This window comes from Oreochromis aureus, linkage group 16 (genome assembly GCF_013358895.1).
Source record: "Oreochromis aureus strain Israel breed Guangdong linkage group 16, ZZ_aureus, whole genome shotgun sequence".
Lineage (NCBI taxonomy): Eukaryota > Metazoa > Chordata > Actinopteri > Cichliformes > Cichlidae > Oreochromis > Oreochromis aureus.
Genome location: NC_052957.1, coordinates 27,320,141 through 27,332,323, shown reverse-complemented (window position 1 = coordinate 27,332,323; position 12,183 = coordinate 27,320,141). Strand labels below are relative to the sequence as shown.

The window sequence follows — 12,183 nt, the reverse complement described above, 5'->3', positions numbered from 1 at the left end:
AACTTCTATTTCTTGCAGTACATATAACCATCAGGAGTCTAGACAGTGATGTAAGCTTGATTTGTTGGTGGAGGCTTGCAGTTCCATGGCAGTAAATCAGTTAAAAAATGTCTACCCTTTGTTTTAATATACTGTTTGCATGTGCCATTATTTATGACACATGTTTGATTGTTTGCTGCCCACTTAAAATTAAAAAATGAATTAAAGGGAAAACACTCTTTTTTTCTGCACTTTCCCCAACAGCTCTAGTTACCTTTGTCCACAGAGAAGTCAGGGCATTCAGGGTGATGTTGAGGGCAACACCGTGATGAAGCCCTTGCAGATTATCTGCGTTTGCTGTTTTAATATTGTAATTTTTTTTCTATGAGACGTAGACCAAGACACACACACACACACACACACACACACACACACACACACACACACACACACACACACACAGGTTGCCAGGTTTAGGTCTTGATCAGTTAGACTGTAGCCACTGTGACGTTTCAGATATTAGGTGCCTGGCTTGACTGTGATGTGCGTATCATGTATCATTACAGTCGACATGTTTGTTTTACCCATCCTCATCTGCCGGGTCGAAGCCAGAAGTTTAGCTGCTCACAGAGGCCACACTCACACCCAGCGTTTGTAGAGAGACTCACTTCTCTCTACTCATTTCACATGATGATCATTTTAATGAAAATATTTGAAGTTTCAGCGACATGTCTGCCTGGGTGAATGCAGAATGTGTTGTTTACTTGTTTGCTTTGTGTGTGTGTGTTTGTGTGTGTTTGTAGGAATGAACAGGCATCAGGCCTTTTAATCTAGGGTGTGAGATGCGGTGGGGGATCGTACATTATTGATTTATTGCGGCGTTTTGCACATGTTGCCCCTCCTGGCGTTTGTGTCCCTGAGGGCCAGGGGCTTGTAGAGAGGGGGCAGTGAGCCCTCGCTGGAGGCTATAAATATTTTACACAGCCATTTTCATTTATATAATGGGAATTATCAAGTCACTAAATCTAATTAGAGGGAGGGTGTGAAGATCAGCACTACTTCCACCTCCTCTCCCCAGCCTACATTCAGTCACTGTTTCAGTGCATTTACCAGCTATATTTTCAAAATTTGTAGATAAAACATTAACATTTTAATTGTAAACTTTTATTCATTGTGACCTACAACTTAGTGATTTGCAGAAATAATCATATGATGTGATTTTAATCATCCAAATGACTCAGTTGTATTTCAATGGAAGCTTGGTGTGGTGTAAAAACGGCATTTTTCCATTCAGCAGTTTTATGTATGGACATCTCTAATGTTGTTGGGACTGAATGGGAGGAAATCTCTGCAACCAGTTTCCAGAATCTGAAAATCTTGCAATCACTCGACAAAGCTGGACGCCATCATACTGATGGTCATGATTAGTGATGCACTGATATACAGTATCTGTATCGGACATCAGTGGCAGATAGTTTGTCACATTTATTGTGGGCTGGCAAAAAGTAAAAAAATTCTCAAAATTGATGCATATAATGTTTCAAATAACTTTCAGCTCATCCACAGACTGATGAGCTAACACTGTGGCGAGATGTATATCTGTCTATTTGCAATTCACAAAAGTTACTACTACAATAGTAATCCAATAATACTACGATAGTATTGATCAGAAATCCATCAAACTTACTTTACAGTAAATTCTCACTGCCTCTCTACTGATTAGTACTCAGCTCTAACACTTTCAAAAACACATTCTCAATATTGATACATTTTTCATACATAAAATAATAAAGAAAGAACTTCATGATATAAGTGAAATACATTGGGTGGGGCCTTCCAATCCCCATTATGTTACCATTAGTAATATAGTTAACGCTCACTTTCTCATGGTTTTGAACATGGTTAATTTGTCCCAGCTGTGACTGTTGGTGAGCCTCCTTCTCAGGGGTTAGTTTGTGCCGCACAGCCAACCATGAAGCTTACTGTAGGGCCAACCAATCAGGTTTTACAAAGAAACCAGTAAGAGGCGGGCAGTATAGCCTCAACGTTTTACAGACTACATTTTAAGAAAATTTGCAGTTATATTTCTGACAGTGTAGGGAAAAAATACTGAATGCTTTTATTGACACTCAGCTTTCAGGCAACAGCATTTATAAGTAAATGAAGGATTATTTTTCCATCCTTGTTTCCAGTGAGCTGCTGTTACTGATGGCATACTGCCTCATATAAAGTGTAAATCTAATGAAACAAGGTGCCTGCAGCTTTATTTTATTATAGTGATATAATGCTCTGTCAGTAATATTGCAAGTCAAATATAAGCACAAACTGTTAACTGGAAGTTTTTAAGTAAAAGCACAAAATAGCTGCTGAACACTGTTATATATTGCCTAAATTCATACTGGTTATCACGGATGGTATGATATGGGATGGCCCTATAAAGGATATATGTGATGGAAAAAATTGTATGTTGTGGCTCCACCACAAATACTGTTTGTATTGGTAACCAATGGTAACCAAAGTATAATAATAATAATTTGAGGGAAAGGGAAGAAAAATCCACCTTTTATTTTCTCGCTGTTTCCTGAGCTGGAGGAAAGTATTAGATTTGTGCTGCCCTTTACTTTTTATTCTTGCTCGGATGTATTTTTTTTTCTGCATCGCTGCAGGCAAAGCGATGTCTTCCATGCTATCCTCTCCCACTTAAGACCACATCAGCCCTCAGATTACTGTGTAATTTCCCTGCGCTGATGTATGGCTTTTTACTGTGAATCCACAATACCTGACTTTGAGTGCGAAAATACAAACAGCCATTTGAACAAACCCGAAGCAAAACACACTAGTCATTAATGTGCGGAATAAAAAGAGGTGTGGAAGAAAAATGGTTGTAGGAAAGCAAAACGATGAATGGAAAACTGGAGAGGCAGAGGTGAGGACATGAAGCGTGTCAGAGGGCAGGTGTTAGATGAGATAAGTAGAAAGATCATGCATGATGATGAAGCGCTGAAGGTGGCAGCATAGCCCCCGGTTGCCTTTAAAGCCTCTGTTAACCAGCTTAGCTACCAACAGCTTTTAATTATGGCTGTCTGAGAGTGTTCCTCCCTCACACACACTAACAGTCAACAGGTGGGCTGTATTGCGTGGGCAGCCTGAGCCTGTACACACTAGCCTACTATTTAGCTGTCACTACTTGTTATGAATAACATGGAGGGACTGGAGGATGCTGGTAAACACTGGAGCTACAGCCACACAGGCTCCATTTCTCCAGAGTCTCCTTAGATGGAATCTTATTACAAAAATTGATATAGTATATAGTGTTTCGGCTCATCTGCAATGTAAGTAAATATTTCTGCTCTCTGTAGCTCCACTCAACTTTATGGATCTTTCTGTTCATGGCTGTTTTCACACATGCCCTGCAGACCTGAACTTTTCTATACAGTACCTGACAGAGATTCCCCCGAGAAGACAGATTCCCAGTGTATCCAGATTGGCCAATATACTGTCTTTAACAGTATATGAAACTCCATAGTTTTCTGTTCTTACTCAACTCCTAAAGCTAGGATATATATTTTTTCGGTAATATGATTATTTTCATGAGTTGTAACAGATTGGCGCTGTTACCTTACGCAGTTTTCTGTGTTCTTCTTTTTTTGTTTGACGTTGTCTTTACTAAAGTGTGTCCAAATAACAGACAGCTAGTTGAGCTCAGGGTTTGACTCTTCCTCCATGATGTTTGCATGTTACAGGCTGGAGTAGCGTGACGACACACACATGCTAGTGTGTTTTGAAGCAGACAATACATAGTGAGGAAGTATTAACAGAAGTTAAAAAATAAAACAAAAAAAAGCAGAAATAACAAACATGGGAACAATTAGTTTGATTAGAGGATCTGAATGTTGGTTTTGATTCAGGCCCTAATGCAGGTAATTCTAAATTCGCAGTGAAATGCCAAACAGACTATTTCCAGTAGTGTCATGTGGACTCTCTCCTGGTCTGTGCTACATTAGAGAATTTCCATCTTTGGTCAGTGTCACAACCTGATTCTCCAGGCAAAGTCCAGTGTTCATTTGTGGTAATGGTCTCTGGTCTCATATTAATGGCTGTCAGTCAAGATATCATAAAAAGCTGTGCCCAGGAACATGCTGATCATGTGGATTGAAGTCATAAGGTTAATATTGTTAACAGTCTACGTCAACATAAACGAATCTATGAGGTGTCATGTTGCAGTCAGGCATGACTTTTCTACAAAGAGCTGCTTTTGTTGTCGACCAAGTGAAAGCAAAGGGATCTTTCTGTACATCACTTAAAGCAGTGCTTGTGAAATTTACTCATGAATTTTGTTCTTTAAAGTTTACATTAATAATGTATTTATTTATCATAGCTATTTAACTTTAAAGCTGGAGTAGTCAACATGTTTGTGTTGTAACAAGTTCAAGCTGTGTTTCAACATGTTGTCTGACTACAACAAACTATGTGACTGTTAGCGCACACACTTGTGTGTACTTAACGGGAGTTCTGTTTAGAATAGAATATAATGAGTTTATGACATAGACAGTAGAAAAACAGACACGCTGATTGCATAAATTTAATTTTGATGCCCTGACATGAGCGTTATTGTTGCTGCATGTATGTGTAACAAAAAGGTGTTATGCATTTCTCTAACATTCAGGCAAAAAGCTGGAGTGAGTCAACAGTAACAGAATAGACTGTGGTCAGTAAACGGCTGAGACCGCCTGCTTTATCTGTTAACATGGCTATCAGCAAGAAGACATGCTATGGTTCTTCATCAGTTTGTCCCTCTCTCTCTCTGTTACACACAGACACACATAAATACAACTGTTAAAACAGCTCATGCTCACATGCATACACACAAATCTGCAGCTGGAGTCTCATGTACAATATAGTGAACACTTTTATATAGAGAGTTGTTTCAGGTATTTTTTTTCTTTGCAGCTAAAAATGGCAAAACATACATTATACAGATTTCTCTACAAGTCAGCCTGTTAGAATTTGGTGGTGTTGGGTTGTTTGTTGTTGTTGTTGTTGTCTTTACTGTAACTTCATGTCTTAGGACTACTGGTCAGACACAACTTTAAAAAAAACAAAACATATTAGCCAGTGATAACTTGAAGTCGATATCTGCACAATGCATTTTCTGAACTAAAACGTGGGAAAAATAACACAATCATTTTAGCCTCGCTTGTATAACTTCAGTTTAGTGTTTTCCTCTTTTACTGTTGCCTATCTGTTGAACCGATGAGCTTTTTCTTTCATCTCAAGAGAGGACAATCCTTTCTAGGCCACCCTGTCAAGTGTTAAAATCCCTCATTAGGACGCCCACATGGCTTTTTAGAAAATTACATTAATATCTGCCACTGGGATGTTGCTGTGAGGTATTATCATGTGGAATACATGGTGTACAGTGACGTCATATGCCCCATATGCCTGCACTCTCATGCATACGCACAGATGTCAGTCTTGTTGTTAAACACATGCACACACACGTATATACACACCACCATATGGTAGTGTTCCCATGCTTTCCCCACATCTACTGCACAAACACTGTTCCCTCTTCAGACTTCAAACACACTTCATTTTTCACAAGCACATTAGCAACACATTAACACGAGTAATTATATTTAAAGTAACAGCTGAAACAGTGTGAAAAGCTATTTGGGTCTGAATCCCTGTTTATCCAGTTTAATGACAGAATCTTAATCAAAAACAATTGTGATGATCAATAATAGCTGAGTAAGGGTTTGGTGTTAAAACTGAGGCCCAGTCAGTGTAGCAAACATCCACAATCTTGTGCTGCGGTCAGCCCGACAAAAATGAAGTAGCTGGTTATGTGTCGCAGCTGTGTGCGTAGGAACAGCCCCCTAGGAGCTGTTGGGTAACGACTCTCATAAGATCAACCTTGGATGCAGTGTCAGACCAAGAACATTAAATGATGCCCTCATTTTCAAAATTACTTGAATTGACGTTTTTTTATTTCTTTCTGCATGTGATGGGGAATGCATTGACATTAAGAGTCAGTAACCCACGCCCAGTCTTTGTGTGTACTGCTTTCAAGTTGGCGCTTCCACAGTTTCTGATCCATCAGCAGTGTGGTTGGGACATAGTTCTGGCATGTGGACAAGGCTTACGGGAGTGTTAGCTGCTGTGACTGTGCAACATGCTGATGCAAAGGCTTCTCCTGGTTTTGGTGGGGGTGTTGCCATCGACAAGAAAAGTAATTCAGTTGTTCAGATGCCAGAAGTGCACAGAGGCTATTGGGTTATATATCATGCTTGTAGCTGAGACATTTTAGAGTCAGAAATGGGGTGTGTAAATAGTGAGTAATTAAATAAAAAAAAAAATCCATCCAGTGAAGCAGCTGCTCATTCTTTGAGAGCCATGCTGTCCTACCTCCTAGAGCATGGTCCGTGCTGTCTTAGAGGAGTCGCTGAAAAAGTGTGGACTGCGGCTGAGTGGTATGTAGTTTAGCACAGTGTGTTTTGTTTTTTTTTTACACGAGAGGAGCTCACTTTGGTGTGGAACTTGTTGGGAATTTATTACTGTCTTTGCAGACAAAAAGGTGCAACACATTACAGGACGAGAGGGAAAAATATAGAGATTTATATACACACTTTAGTGTGTGTGTGTGTGTGAGAGATAGGTTGGTAGAGTGCTTTTGGTTTTATCTGCAGAACTGTGTGTGTGTGTGTGTGTGTGTGTGTGTGTGTGCGCCCACTGTCTGTCGTATATTTTTCAGGTCAGTAGAGCTGTCTGTGATGTCTTATGATTGATGCACTCAGTTCACCGTAGGCATCTTTGTCTTTGTGTCTCTAAATATTTACATGCACGTACGCACACACGCGCGCACACACGCGCACACACACCTTACTAGTTCCTTATGCAGCAATTTTATACTTAAACTCCATTTTATTGCGTCTGTCTCAGGCAACATCGTTGTATGCATTTATACTTCAGAGCTGATGCAGGGATTGACAGAACTATGACAATAAAAAAAACTCTATATGTCCACACTGGCAGATTACAGTAGGAGTTATTGGATAGCGTAGTGAGCAAGCTAGATACAGTTACATTCTATTACATGTAGTTTCACAGAGGTTACTGCAAAGCAGACCTACCACAGTTGTTAAGGTGGCTGCAGTGTTTGCGTTTCTGGGAAGGTATAAGTTGAGCGATTGCATAGATTTCTTATAGTAGTATAAAACGGCATAAGAATGTATCATTGTTATCGTTTTCTCATCTCCTCTGTGCCTCTCTCACTCCCCTCTCACTTTCTGTCAGGGTTACTTGAGGACAGTGCCAGTTGGTGGTTGGTTTCACTGCAGAGAGGGTTTCATACTGCGGCACAGGGCATTGTAATGTATTGCACCTCGAGTGGGAAGAGAGAAATAGATGCACACCAAGACAAATGTGCGATTGCATATTTATGTACTGCATATGAGTATGAGTTCATTACTATTAAAAGGGTCCTGAAAGGATTACTGTAGGGCAGTGGTGTGGTTTTGAAGGATGATCTAATCTCTGGATTTCTTACTCTTTCAAAACATTTTGCTGTGTTAAAATTTAAAATGTAGTGAAATTTCCTGAATTCACGCAGAGACGGCATGTTTTCCTGAGATATCTGTCTTGGCTTTTCTTATGAACAGCACTACATCATAACTCATTGAGGAAGTGACGCATTCTCCAAATTATTATGGTTGTTTCTTGTGCAAACTTTCCACTCTTCTATGCTGAAGCACACATCCAGTGAACCCCAAAGATCCAGTAGAAATGGTTCTTATTGTAGTTTGAGTCATTGTAGTTTTCACTGAGTACTCCCCTTTTTTATTTTTATTTACATTACAGTTAAATTGGAAACCTAGTGACAGGTCTTGGTAAAAGTGGAGTGGAGTGAAAACTTCCTCTATTCAGTTTACGGGAAGCAGGATAAGCAGCGTAAACAGGCTGCACCTAATATGGAAGCTGGCTGTAAGTGTGTGTGTGTGTGTGTGTGTGTGTGTGTGTGTGTGTGTGTGTGTGTGTGTGTGTGTGTGTGTGTGTGTGTGTGTGTGTGTGTGTGTGTGTGTGTGTGTGTGTGTGTGTGTGTGTGTGTGTGTGTGTGTCTTCACTATGTGTTGGGAATATTTATAGAAGTCTGACAGGGACTCCCACACAGCTGGCACAGGCAGTCCCATCAGCAGACTGTGGAGCCTCAGAGCAGTCCAGTTTACTTTTTTCCTAGCTGCTTATATTTGCTTTCTTTCAATACAGTCTTTAGATTTTCACACGTTCTTAGGAACTTTCACATCCTGTTTTTAGCAATTCTGCTTCCTCCACACATTTATTTATATATATATTTAGTTTTTTTTTTCGTAATTTACACTTAGGGTTCCCTTTTTTCTCAATGTAGCATATTAATTCCTATTACATTTCATTTAACCTGTTAAATGTGTTGCAGCTTCCTGTACACACTTCCTTCTCCTTCCCACTTATATAGCACTTGTGTTAAATGGTTATTTAAAATCACAGATTCTGTAGAGTGACCTCTCGACAGTTTCTAACCTTTTGGAGATCTCCTTTGCCAGCTCTTATTTCAACTCAATGATCTCAAATTTGAATTTACTGAAGGCGTTTTCCAACACTTTGCATTGCTGTCAGTGTCACAGTGCTTACAAGGTGTGGATCATCTTTGACCAAATACGGTGGCCATCACTGCCTTTATGCAGCATCATGGTCGTCTGTGGGAAGCATTCAGACCACATAAATCAGCTTTTACATTTTATACAGTATAAGTCTTCAGCTGACACTCACAGAACATGCTGGCAAGCTGCACGGCTATAGAAACCCATGCCATGAAGCTTCTGGTGCACGGTTTTTCTGCTGATGTTAATGCCAGAAGAGGTTTGGACCATTGCACTTATTAAGTGTGCTTTTCTGCACACTTCAACACTTGGCAATGTCACTATGCAACTTCACGTGGTCTACCGCTTCATATCTTAGTTATTGTGGTTCCTAAACACTTCCACTATGCAATAATACCACTTACAGTGGAATATCTGAAAGGGAGGAAATTTCACAAACTGACTTGTTGCAATGCTGGCATCATATTACAGTACCCCACTCGAGCTCTGTGAGCTCTTTAAAACAACCCAATCTTTCAAAAATGTTCATAAAGGCTGACTGCATGGCTAGATGGTCAAAAACGATATCCCTGAGGGTTACATCCCACTGAGTATGTCTGTCTTTTATATATCGTCCGTGTTCAACAAGTAGAATTAAGTAAAGCCTGTAATAGGCAAGTGTTTCACAGCCTTTTTTTTTTACCATTTCCTGATCCATTACTTGTGTTTCACAGATCAATGTGCGCGTCACCACCATGGACGCTGAGCTGGAGTTTGCCATCCAGCCCAACACAACAGGCAAACAGCTCTTCGATCAGGTAAGAGTCACATACTGTAAACACAAAGATGTACGTGTCTTATTTTTAATTTATTCTGCTTTGATCTCAGATTGTGAGATCTTCTTCTGCAGCTAGAAGGGTTCAAAATGACTTCTACTGTTAGAATAGACACTTAAGATATTTTAAACTATGTGACCTACTGAAAGACTCATGGATTACTAATGAAATGCAACACTGAAACTAAGTGCGTGTATGCGTAGATGTACCAGGGCGTGCTTGGCTGGGTCCGGGTTGGTACTGGTTCTGTACAAAGAAAACAAATAAAGCACTCTTTGTTCAAAAGAGGAGCTTTCAGGAGTCAGCAGATGGGTGGAAGTATTGGGTGGATGGTGTGCATAACTGTGTACGTGTGTACACTGTCTGGGAAGTAAAAGGGCAGCTTTCAGTGTCGTTTCATGTCAGACTACAAAGGGTTGTTGGGGTTGTGGTGGAATACCGTGAAGACAAAATGCGAGAGAGACACATTTGTTTTCTGCTTTTGTTTCCATGTTCTGTACAGCATGAGGGGAGTAAGGCTGTGTTTGTAATAGATCTGTTTTAACAGCAGAAATCAGGACTTGTTGCAGTCTATAGCTGCAGATCGTATCTGTAGTATTTGTGCAATATACACGCTCAGTGAAACTGTGGTTTTGTTTTTGTATTTGTGTGTTCTGCTTCCTCCTGTGGATAGCTGAGCAACCACGTTCTGTTTCAGAGCTGTCTATGAACGTGCCTTTGACCTTTGGGTACCAGGATCCATAGAGAAATCAGACTCATTTAATGACTTGCTTCTGTGAAACATAAACAGATTGCCCTAACATTTGTTATGCAGTTAGTTTTTACTCATTCACACTCTCTCTGATCTGACTCTGATCAGGTCATCTGATCGTTTGAAAGGATAATATGTTGACAGTTGGTGGTTGTAGCTGACTCGTGGAAACCACTGAGAAAGATGCCAGCTTCTGTTGACACTAAACATTTTAATCTCGCGGGAAATGCAGGTGTAAAACTGCGTGACGTTGGGATATTAACACATTAGTTAATATTGTAATTAACATGAACTGGCCTTTTTTTTTTTGTTTTTTGGTGACCACTAACTCACACATTTTTTCACAGTCTCTGCATCCATTACTCTCTAATAACACACACAGGGCAGCTGACACACCAAATCTGAACGTTTCAGCTGCCTGTGCCTATGCATCGCCATAGCAACCAACTGTCAAATGCCCAGTGATGTGTGTGTGTGTGTGTGTGTGTGTGTGTGTGTGTGTGTGTGTGTGTGTGTGTGTGTGTGTGTGTGTGTGTGTGTGTGCGCACGCGCACTTGTGCTGCATAGTACCGAATCTGCCAGAGGATGCTTGTTTACAGTCAGCGTACAGTGATATGTGTGTTTAGTGTTTGTGTTATATTCACGCTCATAAAAAGAATAACAAATATTCTTTTGTTTGAGATTATTTTGGTTTTAAATGCGACCGAAAGTAAGCAATAGATGGGACGCCTTGCAGCTTATAAATGAACAAGCCGGTGGGGATAAAGTATTGAATGATGAGATCTTGCAGAGTGGCTTATATAGCATTGGTGTGGGATATTTTGGCAGGTTTCATGTGAATGAAGACTACCACACTGATTCTTTGTTCTACATGACTCAACAGAGACCAAACAATGACAGGTCTCCACAGGGCCACATTCAGTAGCCATACAGATGAGCTCCTTGTTGTCTGTGTGCCTTTCAACTCTAAAAAAGGGGGTAGCACCACCTTGTGGTGATATTGAGCATTTCAGTAGAGCAAAACTTGAGAAGGCCTCAAACCGACAACGTCTAATTCTTATTAGTACACACTTAAAAAAGCTTTACAAATCAGTTATTTACCTGACCCAAATTCTTAATATCAGTGAAACATCTACCCTTCACACATTGTAGCACTTATTCAGCTAGAAATAGATAAGATGGTAGATATTTGGAGTAATTATTGTGATTATGTTACATGAAATACAATTCTTAATTGTTCCAACATGAAGGTAGCGCCTGTCTTTCCTCTTTTTTCCTCCCTCTATTATTTCAAGGTTTGTTATCGCCGTTTTGTCTGTTCTGGTAATTCCCATCATTAAGGGCAAAGCTGTTAAGCAGGCAGCCAAGGTATTACAGGTGTATGGATTTAGCCAATGTACAGTCAGAATTCCTAGAAAGAATTCTGCTAGTTAGATAAAATAGGTTTGTTCAGTCCAGAGATGCCCAATTTCAAGGCTAAACATGGCACTGACTGCTGTAACTTTGCTATATGTAGGAAACTACCTTAATCTTTATTTGATGGATTTGTTTTGGTGATATTTCTAAACTTTTTTTTTTTAATAAGAAGAAATATCCCAAAAGTTTGAAAATTACAGTGTTACAGTAACCAAAGTGTGGAAAAACAACTTTGCACAATAAAAAGGAAACCAAACCTCAAATGGTATTAAAAATGTAAAAAAAAAACACCCCAAAAAACAAAAAACCAACTATTTAAAAAGGAGCTTTTTTGTGATCTTGAAAAAACAAACAAAGTGGAAAAGACTTTGTGTATCTGTCGCTGTGGCAGCGGAGCTGAAATGAATGTTAGACAAAGTGTTCAGCTGCTTGTTGTAAATGGTGCAGAGCGTGGTCTGGATCCACTAAATATCCACAGCCACAGTCATTCCACAGAGGAATCCAAACAGTGTGATGATTCAGACTGGATTGGACCCGTAATGACAACGGCAAATTCCCTCATGAGGATATGGATGCATTCCAACAT

The 12,183-nt window shown here is 39.9% G+C and overlaps 1 protein-coding gene across 1 annotated transcript in view; it reads left to right on the top strand.

Annotated features, from left to right (window-relative positions):
- Nucleotides 1–12,183, top strand: part of LOC116332569 (radixin) — a 40,596-nt gene that overhangs the window by 15,641 nt on the left and 12,772 nt on the right. Inside the window, exon 3 of the mRNA XM_039599767.1 lies at nt 9,329–9,412. Coding sequence (XP_039455701.1) covers nt 9,329–9,412 — 84 coding nt within the window. The remainder of the gene's footprint in view (nt 1–9,328; nt 9,413–12,183) is intronic.